The sequence below is a fragment of the Microcaecilia unicolor genome, chromosome 9, assembly GCF_901765095.1.
Source record: "Microcaecilia unicolor chromosome 9, aMicUni1.1, whole genome shotgun sequence".
Lineage (NCBI taxonomy): Eukaryota > Metazoa > Chordata > Amphibia > Gymnophiona > Siphonopidae > Microcaecilia > Microcaecilia unicolor.
The window spans coordinates 71,010,310-71,032,032 of NC_044039.1; the positions used below are offsets into that span (position 1 = coordinate 71,010,310).

The 21,723-nt window shown below is 47.4% G+C and overlaps 1 protein-coding gene across 1 annotated transcript in view; it reads right to left on the reverse strand.

Moving 5' to 3' along the window:
* Positions 1-21,723, reverse strand: part of SMC1B (structural maintenance of chromosomes 1B) — a 1,336,696-nt gene that overhangs the window by 1,002,362 nt on the left and 312,611 nt on the right. Inside the window, exon 8 of the mRNA XM_030213853.1 lies at positions 11,800-11,882. Coding sequence (XP_030069713.1) covers positions 11,800-11,882 — 83 coding nt within the window. The remainder of the gene's footprint in view (positions 1-11,799; positions 11,883-21,723) is intronic.

Genomic DNA, 21,723 nt, shown 5'->3' on the forward strand with positions numbered 1-21,723 from the left:
TGACCTCACAATGGTGAGGGCAAAAAAGTAATTAACTTGAAACCTATACAACTGGGATAAGAGTGCAGCCTGGAACAGAACAAATAAATTCTGCAGAATTGTCTGTCCAAACCAACTGTCACTGGGTATCCTGCTCAAAGTAGTATTGAGATGTGAATGTGTGAAATGAAGACCACGTCACAGCCTTACACATTTCTTCAACAGAGGCTAACATTGTGAACCCTGACATGACCCTCAGGGGTCAGCCCAGCCTGAGCAGAAGTGAAAGAAATGCAATCTGCCAGCCAATTAGAAATGGTGCATTTCCCAATGGCGACCCCATCCTGTTGGGATCAAAAGAAACAAAAAGTTGGGTGAATTGTCTGTAGGGCCTAGTCCGCTCCAAGTAAAAGGCCAATGGTTGTTTGCAGTCCAAGGCGCGCACTGTGCTTTTGCCAGGATGGGCATGAGGTCGGGGGGAATGCTGGCAAGACAACTGACTGGTTCAGATGAAACTACAATGAAAAACCACAGGAGTGGAAAGAACACCAATATTCCATGAGGAGTAACACAGAGAAAACAAGGAGTGGGAACAGAGTTAGGCTCTTCAAAAGATCAGAGACGCTGGATAAAGCATTTATCACCGGTATGGCTATACATATCATGTCTCTCTCCGGCACATTCCAAGCTTGTAGTGGGTGTGATGCGTAATCTCACATTCATTATTTCTTTAGTCTTTCATGCATTACACAGCTAATGTTCGATCGGCACCCAATTTACAGTACCTAAATTGTCCATGTAAAACATGACGTGCTTTCATAGACTGAGTCAAGTACAGCACTACTTACAGCTCGTGCCTGCACATCGTTAGTGCAACGCTCCGCTCTATCTTATTTCACACATAGTCTCTATAATTCTTAAGTAACACAGAGTGTTTATACAAGACTTCTTATGTTTTTATGCTTTTATGTTTCTATTGTTAATATTAGACCCATTGTCTCATACTGCACTTATTTTCTTTCCCCAGACCACTCCATCTCAGATTTCACCTATTGAAGAACCAGAATTATTTTGAAAGGTATACCAAGGTTGGTTCATTCATTATATCCACACATTTGATCCACTTATATTTCTAACCGATACAGTTCTGTCCCAACAAGAGTATGTTATTCCAGGAAAGCTGGATTCACATTTTCGGTCCCTTTCTGATCACGTATCTGTATCATTTTCTCTTTAAGCCATGGTTTTATATTCAATCTAAGAACACTTTCTAAATTTTTCTTACTAAGCAATCATATGTAATCCTGTAAATCCCATTTTTATCATTAAACACACAATCATATGCAATCCCATAGACCCTACAATGGCAATGCAATATATTTGTTTGTCCTTCCTGTAAAACTATATGGAAGTGGATTAGAGTCCGGAATAAGTCAAACAGAAGGAACTGCTTGATACGTTTCAGTGACCGCATGGAGAGGAACATTCTCTTTGTGATAGACGAGACTTGAAGGTCGAGGGACAGGTGGGAATCCAGAATGACTCCAAGTAGCTTCAAATTATTTGCGATGAGTATATCAAGTCCCATGCTCTTCTCATCCCCTTTAAAGTGTCAGTGCACTATGGCAGTGTCCGCACTGGGCTCCGTGAATGGCGTCACCCACATGTGAGAATATCATGCTTGCTTGTCCTTGGAGAACTGGAAGATATGGAGACAGGGGGATGCTGGACATGGGGAAAGACAGAGGGGATACTGGAAATAGGGAGGAAAGGAAGATGCTGGATAGGGGCGAGAGAAAAAGAGCATCAGTCTAGCTTCAGTTTCACTGGGGAATAAGACAGAGGATCGCCAGACAGCCCAGACAGAAATACGGGGGGAGGGTGGGAATTGTTTAGAGTTAGATGTAGAAGAGAAAAGAATATTAAATGGACACAAACCGAGGAAAGTAGCAATCAGTATGACCAGCACAGTTAAATATAGCCAGAAGTTGAAAAAAAATGTACTTTCAATTTTGTGATGGAATGTCAAATTTTACAGTGCATACCTGTTATCTTTACAATGCAGTACTTCATGCAACAGTTATGCTGGAAGAGTGGGGGAGTGGAAGACGCGACTGAAACGGTGATAGCTGTCCTTGTAAAATTTGAAACTGTTTCAACTAGTTTTCAAACTGAAGTGAAAATGAAGACTCTGCTCAATGGTCAACTTACATTCAAAGATAAGTAAACAGTGATTTTTAAGTACTGTAAAGGCAAATTTAAGTATCATCGCAACATGCTGTCTCTATCTTAATATCTCTACACTAAACATGTGTTTTCATCTCAACAATGATCAAAGGATTCTAGTCAGCTCAAGCCTACCCAATTTCATTTGCAGGAAAAAGAATCAGAAGGAGCCGACTGATCCAAATAAAAACATTACGAATGATATCACTAGGTGGATAGCCAAGGACAGTCGCCTTGTTAACATTTTTTCCAATGATGGCCTCCAGGAAGTTGTGAGGATTGAAACAGAATGTTGAACCTATGAACATCCAACCAGGCCAAAGATTGGTACATGTCTGTTTGAACTGGAAAAGAGCAAGATTCAAACATTTGTGGATGGAACATCCCCTATCACTTTTACAGTAGATTAATGGACATCATTAGCCAACAACAGCCACTTGGAAGTTACAGGTCACATGCTGGACCAAACTTGGATTCTGGGCTCTTCACTGTTTAACATGTGGAAGACCACCACTTTACTTCAGTTTGTGCAGAACATTTTTGTCAGGTTGTAATGGGAATAGAGAATGAACAATAAAGTCACAACTATCAGTACTGACAACACCCGCAATGTGGATGCCGCAGCTGGTCTGCTGCCTTTTGAGCACATGCCATGGGATAAACTTCTTGTTATGCAGACCAGTCTCAAATCCTGAAAACATGCAATGAAGCTGATGGGTGGAAATTGATGTATCTCATGCTCAGTGACACTGCAAACCATATGCCAATTTCATCATGCTATAATAGTATCTGATGATGATCCGGCATATATGGTTCATGGGATTTGAAGTTGCAGCAACATTAGGAACTTCAGGGGATGAAATATTTAAAACTTCTAAAGTTCTACTTAACAGAGCAGCTAGCTCTTTCTTATGAAACATTCTCACCCATGACTCCAGGGAGTGAATGATACATACCTGTAGCAGGTGTTCTCCGAGGACAGCAGGCTGATTGTTCTCACGACTGGGTGACGTCCGCGGCAGCCCCCACCAACCGGAAGAAGCTTCGCGGGCGGTCCGCAAGCAGGGCACGCCCACCGCGCATGCGCGGCCGTCTTCCCGCCCGTGCACAACCGTTCCCGCCAGTTGAATGACAAGCAAAAATGATTAAAACGCAACTCCAAAGGGGAGGAGGGAGGGTAGATGAGAACAATCAGCCTGCTGTCCTCGGAGAACACCTGCTACAGGTATGTATCATTCACTTTCTCCGAGGACAAGCAGGCTGCTTGTTCTCACGACTGGGGTATCCCTAGCTCTCAGGCTCACTCAAAACAAGAACCCAGGTCAATTGAACCTTGCAACGGCGAGGGTACAACAGAAAATTGACCTACGAAGAACAACTAACTGAGAATGCAGCCTGATCAGAAGAAATGCGGGTCCTGGAGGGTGGAGTTGGATTTACACCCCAAACAGATTCTGCAGCACCGACTGCCCGAACCGACTGTCGCGTCGGGTATCCTGCTGGAGGCAGTAATGTGATGTGAATGTGTGGACAGATGACCACGTCGCAGCCTTGCAAATCTCTTCAATAGTGGCTGACTTCAAGTGGGCCACTGACGCTGCCATGGCTCTGACACTATGAGCCGTGACATGACCCTCAAGAGTCAGCCCAGCCTGGGCATAAGTGAAGGAAATGCAATCTGCTAGCCAATTGGAGATGGTGCGTTTCCCGACAGCGACCCCTAGCCTGTTAGGGTCGAAAGAAACAAACAATTGGGCGGACTGTCTGTGGGGCTGTGTCCGCTCCAAGTAGAAGGCCAATGCTCTCTTGCAGTCCAATGTGTGCAACTGACGTTCAGCAGGGCGGGTATGTGGTCTGGGAAAGAATGTTGGCAAGACAATTGACTGGTTAAGATGGAACTCCGACACCACCTTCGGCAGGAACTTTGGGTGGGTACGGAGCACTACTCTGTTGTGATGAAATTTGGTATATGGAGCATGAGCTACCAGGGCTTGAAGCTCACTGACCCTACGAGCTGAAGTAACTGCCACCAAGAAAATGACCTTCCAGGTCAAGTACTTCAGATGGCAGGTATTCAGTGGCTCAAAAGGAGGTTTCATCAGCTGGGTGAGGACGACGTTGAGATCCCATGACACTGCAGGAGGCTTGATAGGGGGCTTTGACAAGAGCAAGCCTCTCATGAATCGTACGACCAAAGGCTCTCCAGAGATGGCTTTACCTTCCACACGATAATGGTAAGCACTAATCGCACTAAGGTGATTCCTTACTGAGTTGGTCTTGAGGCCAGACTCTGATAAGTGCAGAAGGTATTCAAGCAGGTTCTGTGCAGGGCAAGAACGAGGTTCTAGGGCCTTGCTCTCACACCAAACGACAAACCTCCTCCACTTGAAAAAGTAACTCTTTTTAGTGGAATCCTTCCTAGAGGCAAGCAAGACACGGGAGACACCCTCAGACAGACCCAACGCAGTGAAGTCTACGCCCTCAACATCCAGGCCGTGAGAGCCAGGGACTGAAGGTTGGGGTGCAGCAACGCTCCGTCGTTCTGCGAAATGAGAGTCGGAAAACTCTCCAATCTCCACGGTTCCTCTGAGGACAACTCCAGAAGAAGAGGGAACCAGATCTGATGGGGCCAAAAGGGCGCTATCAGAATCATGGTGCCGCGGTCTTGCTTGAGCTTCAGTAAGGTCTTCCCCACCAAAGGTATGGGAGGATAAGCATACAGGAGGCCGGTCCCCCAATGAAGGAGAAAAGCATCCGACGCTAGTCTGCCGGGTGCCTGAAGTCTGGAACAGAACAGAGGCAGCTTGTGGTTGGTCTGAGAGGCGAAAAGGTCCACCGAGGGAGTGCCCCACTCTCGGAAGACCTTGCGTACCACTCTGGAATGGAGCGACCACTCGTGCGGTTGCATGACTCTGTTCAGTCTGTCGGCCAGACTGTTGTTTACACCTGCCAGGTATGTGGCTTGGAGAAGCATGCCGAACTGGCAGGCCCAACGCCACATCCCGACGGCTTCCTGACACAGGGGGCGAGATCCGGTGCCCCCCTGCTTGTTGGTGTAATATATTGCAACCTGATTGTCTGTCCGAATTTGGATAATTTGGCAGGACAGCCGATCTCTGAAAGCCTTCAGTGCGTTCCAGATCGCTCGGAGCTCCAGGAGGTTGATCTGCAGATCCTTTTCCTGGAGGGACCACAGACCCTGGGTGTGGAGCCCATCGACATGAGCTCCCCACCCCAGTCGAGATGCATCCATCGTCAGCACTTTCGTGGGCTGTGGAATTTGGAATGGGCGTCCCAGGGTCAAATTGGTCCGAATGGTCTACCAGAGCAGTGAAGTGCGGCAACTGGTGGAGAGGCGAATGACATCCTCTAGATTCCCAGTGGCTTGGAACCACTGGGAAGCTAGGGTCCATTGAGCAGATCTCATGTGAAGACGAGCCATGGGAGTCACATGGACTGTGGAGGCCATATGACCCAGAAATCTCAACATCTGCCGAGCTGTGACCTGCTGAGACGCTCTGGTCTGCGAAGCCAGGGACAGGAGGTTGTTGGCCCTCGCTTCAGGAAGGAAGGCCTGAGCCGTCTGGGTATTCAGCAGAGCTCCTATGAATTCCAGAGACTGGGTTGGCTGGAGATGGGACTTTGGGTAATTTATCACAAACCCCAGCAGCTCCAGGAGGTGAATAGTGCACTGCATGGACCGGAGGGCTCCTGCCTCCGAGATGTTCTTGACCAGCCAATCGTCGAGATATGGGAACACGTGCACTCCCAGCTTGCGTAGATACGCCGCTACCACCACGAGGCACTTTGTAAACACTCGTGGGGCAGAGGCGAGCCCAAAGGGCAGCACACAATACTGAAAGTGCCGTGCGCCCAGGCGGAATCTGAGATACTGTCTGTGAGCTGGCAGTATAGGAATGTGAGTGTATGCGTCCTTTAAATCCAGGGAACATAGCCAATCGTTTTTCTGAATCATTGGCAGAAGGGTGCCCAAGGAAAGCATCCTGAACTTTTCTTTGACCAGGAATTTGTTCAGGCCTCTCAGGTCTAGGATGGGGCGCATCCCCCCTGTTTTCTTTTCCACAAGGAAGTACCTGGAATAGAATCCCTGCCCTTCCTTTTTCGGGTGGTACGGGCTCGACCGCATTGGCGCTGAGAAGGGCGGAGAGATCCTCTGCAAGTACCTGCTTGTGATGGGAGCTGAAGGATTGAGCTCCCGGAGGACAATTTGGTGGAAGGGAGGCCAAATTTAGGGCGTAGCCGCACCGCACTATTTGGAGAACCCATTGGTCGGAGGTTATGAGAGGCCACCTTTGGTGAAAAAATTTTAACCTCCCTCTGACCGGCAGATCGTCCGGCACGGACACTTTGAGGGCGGCTATGTTCCCGTGGATCCAGTCAAAAGCCCGTCCCCGGCTTTTGCTGTGGAGGCGCAGGGGGCTGCTTAGGCGCACGCTGTTGACGAGAACGAGCGCGCTGGGGCTGTCCCTGTCGAGGCCTTCGGGCCGGCTGGGTGTACCTACGCTTGGCAAAAGCATAGGGCGCAGCCTGCTGGGCCCGGGAAAAACGTCCACCTGCTGAGGTGGATGCTGAAGGCGCCCGGTGGGAGAGCTTGTCGAGGGCGGTTTCCCGCTGATGCAGTTGGTCCACCAGCTGCTCGACCTTCTCGCCAAAAATATTATCCCCCCAGCAAGGGACGTCGGCCAGTCTCTGCTGGGTGCGGTTGTCCAGGTCAGAGGCACGCAGCCATGAGAGCCTGCGCATCACTATACCTTGGGCCGCAGCACGAGATGCCACGTCACAGGTGTCATAGATACCCCTGGACAGGAACTTTCTGCACGCCTTCAGCTGCCTGACCACCTGCTGATAAGGCCTGGACTGCTCCGGCGGGAGCTTATCAACCAGGTCCGCCAGTTGCTTCACAGTGTTCCGCATGTGGATGCTCGTGTAGAGCTGGTAAGATTGGATGCGGGTCACGAGCATGGAAGATTGGTAGGCCTTCCTCCCAAACGAGTCCAGAGTGCGAGACTCCCGCCCCGGGGGCGCCGAGGCGGTATCCCTCGAACTCCGTGCCCTCTTGAGAGCAGAATCCACGACCGCCGAGTCATGGGGCAATTGGGGCCGCATTAACTCTGGGTCCGAGTGGATTCTGTACTGGGACTCTGCTTTCTTGGGAATGGTGGGATTAGATAATGGTCTCATCCAGTTCCGAAGCAGTGTCTCTTTGAGGACATTGTGCAACGGCACCGTGGAGGACTCTCTAGGTGGTGATGGATAGTCGAGGACCTCGAGCATCTCAGCCCTCGGCTCGTCCACAGAGACCATGGGGAAGGGAATGCATATAGACATGTCCCTGACAAAGGAGGCAAAGGAGAGGCTCTCAGGAGGCGAGAGCTTCCTCTCAGGTGAAGGCGTGGGGGTCAGTGAAGGCCCACAGACTCCTCTGAGGAGAAATATCTGGGGTCCTCCTCTTCCCCCCACGAGGCCTCTTCCTCGGTATCGGACATAAGCTCATGTAGCTGAGTCCGGAACCGGGCCCGGCTCGACGTCGAGGCACCGAGGCCTCGGTGTCGTCGAGCGGAGGACTCCCGCACCGGCGGGGACGAAGCTCCCTCCATCGACGTCGACGGGGACTTCACCTGCGTGGCGGTCGAGACCGGCGCCGAAAGCGGCGGCGGTGTCGAAGGCCTCGGCACCGGGCTAGAGCTCGCCGGCGCCACAGTCAACGGCGCCGAGGGCGCAAGCACCCCCGGCGCCGGCACAGCCTGGCGCATCAGCCCTTCCAGGATCCCCGGAAGGATGGCTCGGAGGCACTCGTCCAGGCCCGCTGTCGGGAAAGACGGGGGGGCCGGTAGAGGCGTCGGTGCCGGAAGCTGCTCAGGTCCAGGAGACTGCACTGAAGTGCTGGGACCCTGACGTGTCGGTACCTCCACTACCGAGGGGGACCTTTCCTCTCGACGCGGACGCTTCGGCGTCGACTCCTCTCTGGCACCGAGGGCCGGGCGCACCGATGGGGACCGATGACGGTGCTTTTTCTGTTTCTTGCGGTGCCCGTCATCGGCGCCAGGTGGAACGGAGGAGGAGGAGGTCGATCCCCCTCAGTCTCGAGGGGCCGGGTCGGACAGGGTTCGGTCCCGAGGGCCATGAGCAGAGGGAGTGACCGGGGCCGATTGCCCACGCAGCCTCTCACCCCTACCGTCACCGGAGGTCCGGCGGGCCGACGGGACCTGTACTCCTGGGGTCGACGCCATCGGTGCTGATTTCGCGGACATCGATACCAGTACCGAAGAACCGGCCGTCGATACCGATGCCGTCGAGGTCGACGTCGAGGGGCCGGCGCAAGTTCCAAAAAGACGGTCCCGAAGAACTTGCCTCGCAACCTGAGTCCGTTTCCGGAGACCAAGACACAAAGAACACGACTTGATATTGTGCTCCGGCCCGAGGCACTGGAGGCACCAAGCGTGGGTGTCGGTCTGCGAGATAGGCCGGCCGCACCGACCACACTTTTAAATCCACTCGGGACCTTCGAGGACATCGACGGAAAAATCGCGTCGGCGAAGTTAAAGTCGTCAATGGTGGCGGTAAATCACACCTCGAAAAGCTAATCGACCGCGCGGCCACAAGGCCGCAACGCGACGCCCCCGCTAGAAAACGAGGGAAAAATTAAGCGCGTTCTCTCTTTTTTTTTTTTTTTTAAAGGAAAAAAGAAAGGCTTGGAGCATGCGGCAACAAGAAACAGAAAAATAACGAATTCGCGAACTACGCGATGGTTTTCCGGGGCTGACTAAGAGAGAGCGGCGACGCACGACTCTCTCCAGCGCGGAAAAGAAAAGACTGGCGGGAATGGTCGCGCATCTGTGTACCTAAATGTCTTTTCTTAGAAAAAGAGTGTTTGGCTGCCAAGAGCAGAGGAGCAGGTTAGATTATAAGCTTGTGCTAGCTTCATTAAACATGTGGTTAAGGAGCCAAACTCACTCCGGAGAAGAAGGCGCAGACGTAAACTCAAGTGAAAAATTCAAAGAAACAACTGATGCAGTTCCTCCCAGAGCCTGCTGAGGCAAGGGCATATTTGAAAAGTCGCTGCAAGCAGTAAAGAGGCTGAGAGCCGAGTCAGCGTTTCCAAGATGGTGCCCACAGAAAACACCACTAAATTCTCTGCCCGCAGCTCCTCCGACAAATCTGCCCGAACCCCACTCGGTCCTGGGGAAGGGTAGAAGGGAGAAACAGAGGGAGTCGCAAAGCTTAAGGCATATTTTGAGCATTTCCCTGACATGGCTTTCATGCTTCCACAACGGAAGCATTTTAAAATTAATTCTGCCAGTGCCAACATAACCAAATAAAGCAGACTTACTCAAAGGCAAAGAGAGAGAGAGAGAGAGAGAGAGAGAGAAATTGGAAGGCAGCACTAGGTGTCCCAAAGATTACCTGGTGACCAATGATTTTAGGATGCCGAACAGAGCCGGATATAACCCCACAATAAACATTTAACATACACGTCAAGGAGCCACTTTGTTTTCTTTAAGTGGCAGGAAATTTAAAAGTTGCCAAATGTTGGGGGGGGGGGGGGGGGGGGGGGGGGGAACCAGGCACCACTAGGTGTACCCAAATAAGCCTAGTAGTAAAGAACCTCCCCCCCCCCCCCCCCCCCCCCCCCCCCCCCCCCCCCCAGCTCAACTGTCCAAGAAATTAGACCAGGAACCAGTGTCAGCAATCAGTTCCAAAGCTGCATAGGTTAGCATGCACCACCTACTGGAGATAGAAATTACAAGAGGTTGCTGCACACAGGTCTTATGACAGAGCTCTGCCTTTCAATCTCCACCTGCTGGTAGATGGGCATAACTTGCAAGTATGGACTGATCAGCTGGGATGCAAAGAAAGGAAGAGATCAAGAGTATATTTTACGTTGGATAAGCCACTGGCATGGTTCTGGCTGGATCCCTGACATTAGCAGAGATTTTAGAGCTGAAGTCCAGACTGTGCCCTTCACTACCAACTGTGTGGATTTTTTTTCTCTTTGACAGGCAGCAGCTTTTATGAAACACCAGGATTTGGCAAAATGGTAGCACTCAATGGGAGAAAATGGCTCCTGCATCAACACTTTGTACAGAAGCTGAGAACACTGATGGTGGGTCCTCACAGCAGCATCTGAATGTTACAAAATGGATTTCTATATAATGGATTATCCCGTTATTATGTTACAGATGATTTGGATAGCTCTATTAATGACAAAGAAAAAAACATAACATTGAAGGTTCAAAATCTCTCCAGGTCTTTACTAGCAAGAAGTGTACCTGAATGTAACTCATCTTCAGCTAGTATTGAAAAGGTGTGAGCAAAATCCACATAAAGAAAGAAGTCATTAAGATGACTGTTAAGGCTAATATTCTTGTTTCAGAAATAAAATTTGGAAAAAATGGCTAAAATTAACAATTTAAGATTTATAAACTTTCCTAAAATTCTAGATCTTTTTTTATTTTAATTGAAGCTCTGAGCACAACTGTTTAGGTCTAATTAGGATTAGGTCTAATTGCAGCCAACTAGACAGTCTCTGCTACAACGCATGGTTCCAGTAGCATATTTAATCAATCTATTCAGGTACCATAGTGTAAAATTAAAATATTTCCATTTTCAGATATCATGTACCACTTCAATGTACAAGAAGGATACATGCTGAGCACAGTTTTGGATCATTACTTCTGTGTGATTAGTCCCTAGCTCTTCATCAGCTAAGTTGACAGTTTCTCTTTCTTTCTCTCTCCCCAAATGTTCAGTCCTTCATAGCATGGTGAATTACCCCTAGAATGAACACCCACTGAGAGACAAACTCAGCTGACAATGAACTAGAGACAAACAGACACAGCAGTAATAATCCAAAGCTCTGCGCAAATGAATCCTTGCTTCTATATTGAGTGGTACATGACATTTGAATGAAAATATTTTTACTTTATACTCTTGTGATGCCTGAATAGTTTGACAACATACCATTTCAATAAATAAATGTAGGAATGCACTCTTATGCATGAAATTTCAGCTCAATACACACGACTATATTGAATAAGATAGTAGCACTCTCAGGGTAATGTAAATAAAACTTTTTGCTTGCTTAGAAAGAACATTGTCACAGCCTCCAAGTGGAAGTGGTAAATATAAGGACAGTATCAGAATTCAAGAAAGCATAGGACAAGGACAGAGGGTCTCAGTGGGGTGGGGAAGGATTCTATAGACTGAGATATTGGTTTGGATGAGCAGACTGGATAAGCCATATGGTCTTTTTTTTGCCATCTTATTCTATATTTTTTAAAATCTATATTAGGCAACAGGAGACAGGCAGATCTATCAGTGCAGCACAGGATTCTCTTCCTCTCTCCAAAGCTTTAATTGGTGTACCCTCAATACCACAGAGAAAGTGTTACCCAAGAGTGGTGGTGGGACTGGACCTAAACCACAACATGTTCTACAATCATATACTTACTTTTTATTTTTTTAAAGAAAAAAGCACTTACACAAACTGCTGTGTAATTCTTTTTTTTCTTAATGATTTCAAAGACTGGATAAAAAAAATCAATATTAAAATCTGTTTTATTCTAAACTTACTTGCATGTAGTAATGTACTCTTCCAACTTCTCTAATCGTTTCTTGTGATCTTCTATTTGTTCCTCAGTCTGCCTTATGTTACCCTAATCATTCACAAAAATTGTATTTATTGTAGAATTCCAGGCAATATAACATAATGAAGGGCTAATACTGCAGACCACGAATTTCAGAGATATCATGTTTTATACAAATCCATTCCATTCAGATAATGCAATAAAGTGATATTTTACTCCTGCCGGAATTCTGCGCAACTGCAGAGCACAGAATTCCACATTTTCGCACAGAATCTGCGCTTTAAGGCTGGATACCTGGCCTTCCCGCTGCTCCCCCCGAACCTTGGTGGGCCTTCCCCAGCCCGTGGCAAAGGAAGGCAGGCTGGCTCCCCCACCTTCCTCCCAGGCCTACCTGAGTACACCCTGGTGGTCTAGTGGCCTCTACGGAGGCAGGAAGAGCCCTATTCTTTCCTGCCCACAGCCGCCGCTCTCTGGCTCATGCCACTGCTTTCTCAAAATGGCCACCAAGACTTCAAGTGCCTAATCTCATGAGATTGCCGCAGGAAGTCTCAGCGGCCATTTGGAAAAGGAGGCGGCACCAGCCCAGACCAACGAAAGCAGGCAGGAAAGAGTGCAGTTCTTTCCTGCCCTGAAGAGGTACTCTCCTGAAGCTCCTACCTCATGGGTGAGTGCAGGGGCAGGGTGGAAAAAATATTGATGGCCTGTGGGTGCAGGTAGGGCGGGAGGGAGCTGTTAAAAAAAAAATGGATGCTAAAAGTGGGTGGAGGGGGCTGCGAAAAAAAAAAAAGGTGGATGCTATGCATGTGGGTGGGTGGGAAGCAGGGCTGTAAAAAAAGGTTGATGCTGTATGTGTGGAGGGAGGGGGCTGTAAAAAAAGGTGAATGTTGTGAGTGGAGGGAGGCGACTGTAAAAAAAAAAAAAGGTGGATGCTATATATATAGGTAGGTGTGGATGTGTGGACAGAGGGGGCTGTAAAGGTAGATGCTATTTGTGGATGCTGAGAGGGGGCTGGAAAAATACAGATGGTATTTGGATAATATGTGGATAATGATGAAGAAAAAGCAAATTTGCTAAATAGATACTTCTGTTCTGTTTTCACAGAAGAAAATCCTGGAGAAGGACCACGATGGACTGGTAAAAGTACAAATGGATAGAGCACCGTTCACGGAAGAGAGTGTGTATGAACAACTTGAAAAGCTAAAGGTGGACAAAGCCATGGGACCGGATGGGATCCACCCTAGGATATTGAGGCAGCTCAGAGAGGTTCTGGCGGGTCCTCTTAAAGATTTGTTTAATATATCCTTGCAGATGGGAGAGGTTCCGAGGGATTGGAGAATGGAGGATGTGGTCCCTCTTCACAAAAGTGGTGATAGGGAAGAAGCTGGAAACTACAGGCCGGTAAGCCTCACTTCGGTTATTAGAAAAGTAATGGAAGCGATGCTGAAGGAAAGGATAGTGAAGTTCCTGGAAGCCAATAAGTTGCAAGATCCCAGACAACATGGTTTTACCAAGGGGAAATCGTGCCAAACGAATCTCATTGAATTCTTTGATTGGGTGACAGGAGAATTGAATCAGGGACAAGCTATGGACGTAATCTACTTAGATTTCAGCAAAGCTTTTGACACGGTTCCCCTCAGGAGGCTCTTAAATAAACTGGATGGGCTGAAGATAGGACCCAAAGTGGTGAACTGGATTAGGAACTGGTTGACGGACAGATGCCAGAGGGTGGTGATGAATGGAATTCGCTCGGAGGAGGGAAAGGTGAGCTTCATGGAACAGCTAGTTCAGGAGCCGACAAGAGAAGGAAAAATACTAGACTTAGTCCTTAGTGGTGCTCATGATCTAGTGCAGGGGGTAACGGTACGAGGGCCGCTTGATAACAGTGATCATAATATGATCGGTTTTGATATTGGCATTGAAGGAAGTGAAACTAGGAAATCAAGTACGCTAGCGTTTAACTATAGAAAAGGTGATTACGACAAAATGAGAAAAATGGTGAAAAAAAGACTGAAAGGAGCAGCTCGCAGAGTAAAAAACTTGCGTCAGGCGTGGATGCTGTTTAAAAACACCATCCTGGAGGTTCAGGACAAATATATTCCACGTATTAGAAAAAAGGGAAAAAAGACTAAACGTCAGCCGGCGTGGCTAAACAGTAAGATAAAGGAAGTCATTAGAGCCAAAAAACAATCCTTCAGAAAGTGGAGAAGAGAACCAACTGAAAGTAACAGGATAGATCATAAGGAATGCCAAGCCAAATGCAAAGCGGAGATAAGGAGGGCAAAAAAGGACTTTGAGAAGAAATTAGCGTTGGAAGCAAAAATACATAGTAAAAATTTTTTTAGATACATTAAAAGCAGGAAACCGGCCAAAGAGTCGGTTGGGCCGCTGGATGAAAATGGTGTTAAAGGGGCGATCAGGGAGGACAAAGCCATAGAGGAGAAATTAAATGAATTCTTTGCTTCGGTCTTCACCGAGGAGGATTTGGGGGGGACACCGGTGCCGGAAAGAATATTTGAAGCGGGGGAGTCGGAGAAACTAAACGAATTCTCTGTAACCTTGGAGGATGTAATGGGTCAGTTCAGCAAGCTGAAGAGTAGTAAATCACCGGGACCTGATGGTATTCATCCCAGAGTATTAATAGAACTAAAAAATGAACTTGCGGAGCTACTGTTAGAAATATGCAATCTGTCCCTAAAATCGAGTGTAGTACCGGAAGACTGGAGGGTAGCCAATGTTACTCCGATTTTTAAGAAGGGTTCCAGAGGAGATCCGGGAAATTATAGACCGGTGAGTCTGACGTCGGTGCCGGGCAAGATGGTGGAGGCTATTATTAAGAATAAAATTGCAGAGCATATACAAAAACATGGACTGATGAGACAAAGTCAGCACGGATTTAGTGAAGGGAAGTCTTGCCTCACCAATCTAATGCATTTTTTTGAGGGGGTAAGCAAACATGTGGACAATGGGGAGCCGGTTGATATTGTATATCTGGATTTTCAGAAGGCGTTTGACAAAGTGCCGCACGAAAGACTCCTGAAGAAATTGCAGAGTCATGGAATCGGAGGTAGGGTATTATTATGGATTAAGAACTGGTTGAAAGATAGGAAGCAGAGAGTAGGATTGCGTGGCCAGTATTCTCAGTGGAGGAGGGTAGTTAGTGGGGTCCCGCAGGGGTCTGTGCTGGGTCCGTTGCTTTTTAATGTATTTATAAATGACCTAGAGATGGGAATAACTAGTGAGGTAATTAAATTCGCCGATGACACAAAATTATTCACGGTCGTCAAGTCGCAGGAGGAATGTGAACGATTACAGGAGGACCTTGCGAGACTGGGAGATTGGGCGTGCAAGTGGCAGATGAAGTTCAATGTTGACAAGTGCAAAGTGATGCATGTGGGTAAGAGGAACCCGAATTATAGCTACGTCTTGCAAGGTTCCGCGTTAGGAGTTACGGATCAAGAAAGGGATCTGGGTGTCGTCGTCGATGATACGCTGAAACCTTCTGCTCAGTGTGTTGCTGCGGCTAGGAAAGCGAATAGAATGTTGGGTGTTATTAGGAAGGGTATGGAGTCCAGGTGTGCGGATGTTATAATGCCGTTGTATCGCTCCATGGTGCGACCGCACCTGGAGTATTGTGTTCAGTACTGGTCTCCGTATCTCAAAAAAGATATAGTAGAATTGGAAAAGGTACAGCGAAGGGCGACGAAAATGATAGTGGGGATGGGACGACTTTCCTATGAAGAGAGGCTGAGAAGGCTAGGGCTTTTTAGCTTGGAGAAGAGACGGCTGAGGGGAGATATGATAGAAGTGTATAAAATAATGAGTGGAATGGATCGGGTGGATGTGAAGCGACTGTTCACGCTATCCAAAAATACTAGGACTAGAGGGCATGAGTTGAAGCTACAGTGTGGTAAATTTAAAACGAATCGGAGAAAATTTTTCTTCACCCAACGTGTAATTAGACTCTGGAATTCGTTGCCGGAGAACGTGGTACGGGCGGTTAGCTTGACGGAGTTTAAAAAGGGGTTAGATAGATTCCTAAAGGACAAGTCCATAGACCGCTATTAAATGGACTTGGAAAAATTCCGCATTTTTAGGTATAACTTGTCTGGAATGTTTTTACGTTTGGGGAGCGTGCCAGGTGCCCTTGACCTGGATTGGCCACTGTCGGTGACAGGATGCTGGGCTAGATGGACCTTTGGTCTTTCCCAGTATGGCACTACTTATGTACTTACTTATGTAAGTAGTGGAGTGCCTCAAGAATCGGTGCTGGGGCCGATTCTGTTCAATATATTTGTGAGTGACATTGCCGAAGGGTTAGAAGGTAAAGTTTGCCTATTTGCGGATGATACTAAGATCTGTAACAGAGTGGACACCCCGGAGGGAGTGGAAAACATGAAAAAGGACCTATGGAAGCTAGAAGAATGGTCTAAGGTTTGGCAATTAAAATTCAATGCAAAGGAATAGGGAATAGAAATCCACGGGAGACGTATGTGTTAGGCGGGGAGAGGGATCTTGGGGTGTTAGTATCTGAGGATTTGAAGGCGACGAAACAGTGTGACAAGGCGGTGGCTGTAGCGAGAAGTTTGTTAAGCTGTATAGAGAGAGGTGTGACCAGCAGAAGAAAGGAGGTGTTGATGCCCCTGTATAAATCGTTTGTGAGGCCCCACCTAGAGTATTGTGTTCAGTTTTGGTGGCCGTATCTTGCTAAGAATGTAAAAAGAATTGAAGCGGTGCAAAGAAAAGCTACGAGAATGGTATGGGATTTGCGTTACAAGACGTATGCAGGGCCGGTCTTAGGCAGAGGCGACCAAGGCGACCGCATAGGGCCCCGCGCCTAAGGGGGCCCCGCACGGCACACCTAAGGGGGCCCCACTCAGCACCTCAACTCTGCCTCGCTCGTGCCTCCGCTCCGACCTCCACCGCTGCTCGCCTTAGTCGCCTGAGATGATCCCCATTCCCGCGGCTCGGCCACTCCACTCCCACCACCACCGGCGCGGCATCCACCCCCGGCTTGGGCCCGCTACTAATTGTAGTGGACTTAAACTGAATAATTTCTGGGGAGGGGAGGTTTCATGATAGCATTGTGCTTATTATTTCAATCAGTTTTTTTTTGTAGAAGTTTAGCTTCATTTGTCTTTATTTGAAATTTCATAAATAAAAAAATGTTCTAAAAATGGAACAATCTAATCAATGGGGTGGAGCTAGGGTGGGGCGGGGCTAGGATGGGGCCCCACCAAATTGGTCTGCATAGGGCCCCGCACTTGCTAAGACCGGCCCTGGACGTATGAGGAGAGACTTGCTGACCTGAACATGTATACTCTGGAGGAAAGGAGAAACAGGGGTGATATGATACAGACGTTCAAATATTTGAAAGGTATTAATCCGCAAACGAACCTTTTCCGGAGATGCGAAGGCGGTAGAACGAGAAGACGTGAAATGAGATTGAAGGGGGGCAGACTTAAGAAAAATGTCAGGAAGTATTTTTTCACAGAGAGAGTAGTGGATGCTTGGAATGCCCTCCCGCGGGAGGTGGTGGAAATGAAAATGGTAACGGAATTCAAACATGCGTGGGGTAAACATAAAGGAATCCTGTTCAGAAGGAATGGATCCTAAGGAGCTTAGCCGAGATTGGGTGGCAGAGCCGGTGGCAGGAGGTGGGGATGGTGCTGGGCAGACTTATACGGTCTGTGCCAGAGCCGGTGGTGGGAGGCGGGACTGGTGGTTGGGAGGTGGGGATAGTGCTGGGCAGACTATACGGTCTGTGCCAGAACCGGTGGTGGGAGGCGGGGCTGGTGGTTGGGAGGCGGGGATAGTGCTGGGCAGACTTATACGGTCCGTGCCCTGAAAAGGACAGGTACAAATCAAGGTAAGGTATACACAAAAAATAGCACATATGAGTTTATCTTGTTGGGCAGACTGGATGGACTGTGCAGGTCTTTTTATGCCGTCTCTACTATGTTACTATCCAGCTTATAACCAAAACATTTCGCCGGCGATCTTCCGACACAAATCGGGAGATCGCCGGCGATTTTGCAAAAGCGGCTAAAAGTGTATAATCGAAAGTTGGCTTTTTAACAGCATCACCGCTTTCCTGTCGCCTTGCCGGCGAAAGTTCAAGGGGGCATGTCGACGTCGAAGCGAAGGCGGGGCATGGGCGTGGCTACCAGATAATGGAAAAAAAAGCAGCGTTAAGCGGTATTTGGCCAAGTTTACTTGGTCCTTTTATTTTCACGACTAAGTCTCAAAAAGGTGCCCCAACTGACCAGATGACCACCGGACGGAATGGGGGATGACCTCCCCTTACTCCCCCAGTGGTCACCAATCCCCTCCCATACTACAAAAGTTAAAATGAAAACCTTTTTTGCCAGCCTGTATGCCAGCCTCAAATCCCGTACCCACCTCCATGACAGCAGAATGTGTTGTATCGTCTGACAGCCTTTCCATGGTTGCGATGTGGCTCTCAGGTGAGTGTGACACCTTTTCTGTTAGGTGCCCTGCAGAGTCACATCAGCAATGCATTGTGGTGGGTGTAGGGTACTGGGCTCTACTCCCATGGTGCTTTTCCCCCCTGCTAACTGGGTCAGAGTGTGCCCTGTTTTGTTTCCGGTAGTCCATGTTTTAGATCCCTTTCATGTATTACCCATGTTAGAAAACGTTATTACCTTGAATGTTGCTGAAAGAGGGCATTGTACAGCATTCTGCCAGCTCGGACCTACTGCTAATCTCAGTATCAGGGAGACTCTTTGCCAGTGGGGCACAACTTCTGATCTGCAGTTAACTGTGAGTAAAAGGTGCTTATTCAAATAAAGCACTTTTTCAAAGACATTAGTCTTCAGGTCTCAACTGCTGTGCCAAGGTTATACAGCAGCAACAAGTCCAAGAGGCCTGAGTGTGTGCAGGTCCCTGGAGCACTTTTAGTGGGTGCACATTTGTGGGTAGGGGGTTTGTGGGGGGGGGGGGGCTCAGCACCCACAGTAAGGGAGCTATGCATGTGGGAGCTGTTTCTGAAGTCCACCACACTGACCCCTAGGGTGCCCAGTTGGTGTCCTGGCATGTAAGTGCACTACAAATGCTGGCTCCTCCCACGACCAAATGCCTTGGATGTCGCCGGGTTGGAGATGGCCGTCATTTTTTTCCATTATCGCTGAAAAACAAAACCGGCCATCTCAAACCCAGCGACATCCAAGGCATTTGGCCAGTCTAAACTGTATTATCGAAAAAAAAAAGATGGCTGGCCATCTTTTTGATAATACGGTTCCGGCCAGCTGTTGCACCACCACCAAAATAGATCGCCGGTGATCTATTTCGCCGGCGACGTTCGATTGTTCCCCTCCACATGTATCTGCGTACGGGGGGGGGGGGGGGGCTGTAATATTGGTTAAATTATGATGCAGAATTTGAATTTTTTACACAAAACTTTTAAATTTTTGGTGCAGAATTCTAGCAGGAGTAATACTTGTGTGATGTGCAGCAATCATGAATCAAAAGAACATAAGCCACATTTGACTTGATCAATTATGATCTATTCTGGGCAATTAACTTAACCCTCCATTGTCCCAGATACAAAATAAGTATCTGTATATAATATGTGAACCACTTTGATTGTAACCACAGAAAGGCAGTGTATCAAATCCCATCCCCTTTCCCTTTACTTCTTGCTAGGCTATCAGCCATTGGTCTCGCTAGGACAGTTCACTTCTTTTCTTTCCAAAGAGTCATTCTGTTTTGTTACCATCTTCTACCTCTTCATCCCATGACTTGCACTGCACAGTTTTTCGGGGCTCTGTTCTGGCCACCCTTCCTTTCAATATTTACCTTAGTAACCCTCATTATGCTGTCTCTGCTTGTTACTATGTAGATGATATTTTTTAGTTTAGTTTTCACTTAATATAGCACCTTTAATAAAATCAAAGTGGTTCAAAAACAAAATCAATAAAAACATAAGGAGAAAGGAATAAGAAACCAACTAAGAGAAAGAGAGGACAGCAACGGCACTGGAAATAAGTAACAAACAGGGAGCACAAAAGCTGAGCGGTATAGATGATAGCCTATTGAAAAGCCTTAGTGAAAAGGTGAGTTTTAAGGTCAGTTTTAAAATGATAAGATTGTTTATTATGTAGGGTAAAGGGCAAAGAGTTCCAAAGTGAAGGACTGAGTAAGAACAATGCAGAACTGTGTGCAGTTTGAAGTCTGATATGTGATAATGCAGGGGTGGAAAGCTGATTGGTTGTAGAACACTACAGATTGGCCTATATGGAATGAGAGATACGCACAGGCAGAAAGATTGTTTATTACGTACGGTAAAGGGCAAAGAGTTCCAAAGTGAAGGACTGAGTAAGAACAATGCAGAACTGTGTGCAGTTTGAAGTCTGGTATGTGATAATGCAGGGGTGGAAAGCTGATTGGTTGTAGAACACCACAGATTGGCCTATATGGAATGAGAGATATGCACAGGCAGAACTTTATGAGCTAATATTAGAATTTGACACTATATTCACAAGATAATGGGGAGCCAATGATTGTATATAAACAAAGGGGTAATGTGATCAAATTGACAGACACCAGAGAGGATATGAAAGACAGTATTTTGGACGGACTGCATTTTTTTGTTAAGGGTAGAGGGAAGGCCCAGGACAACATACACAATATCGCAATAATTGAGTCTGCTTAGAACTAACACATGGAGAGTAGCACATGCATCAGCATCCAAAAATGGACAAACACATCGGATAGAACAGAGAGAACAAAAACAGGAGCATACAAACGAAGAAATCTGGGGGATGAAGGATTGTTGAGAATCAATAGTGATTCCTATCAGGGTTCTTCAAACACAGATCTCACAAATTCAGCACTTTCTCCTCATAATTGCCAACTGGCTTACTGTTCATCTCATCCTGAATCCAGGTAAAACCACTGCATCCTGGATTAAACCTGTGGCCTCTCTCACCCCACTATCTCTCCTTCGATTTCTGGCACCCCAATTACTTTTGTGGACACATTCAAACACTTAAGCCTCCAGCTTTACTATCAGCTAACATCTGACACTCAAATTACCTTGAACGTAAGATCCTGTTTTATGCCATTTCCCTACCCTACTTTGATGAATCAGCTTGTTTGGAACTTCTCCACACTCTTATTACCTCTATACATGATTACTGTAATGAAATCTATGTCAGTCTTCCAAGTACTTTGATTAGATGTCTACAATCTGTCCAAAATTCTATCATATGCAAAGAAACATGACCACATTACTCCTTTATTGATTTATCATCATTGGCTGCATAAAGCTTTGGAGTTCAGTTAAGAACTCTTGCCCTGGCACATGAAGCTATTTACACTGAGGCAGCCATCAGTTTGTCTCATGAAGACATGGGGTCTTGAGAATCCAAACATGCTCAAATCCTATCAAATTCTCCAAAGTCCCACCCCCTCCAAACTTACTGATTTGGAAGGGATCAGACCTGGCAAACCTCAAGCATGCATAGATGCTCAAGGCACTGTGCCAAATGCAATGAGGTTTCTTTAAACAAGCTGACTGCAGCCTCGGTGCTGCACCAGAGGGGGGCAGGGAAGAGAAGCCCTTGAAAACCTAGGGGATGGGAGGCAGATGAAAAAGAAATCAGAGAGACACTGGACGCTGGGAGGAAAGGTATGAAAAGTGAAGTTACTCACCTGTAGAAGATGTTCTCCAAGGACAGTAGGACAATTCCTCACAAATGACTGAAGAAGCCCCAGGCACAGAGAAAAGACCACACTCCTTTCAGCCCATTGCTGCTGCACAACACCAGACAGTCTTTCTTCATCCATGGAGCAGTGAAGCTCCCATCTCTCTCTCACAGCTCTCATCTATGTGTAACTGTATTACCATTTTACTACTTTCTTCATTTTATAAGTGCTGCACAAAACCAGT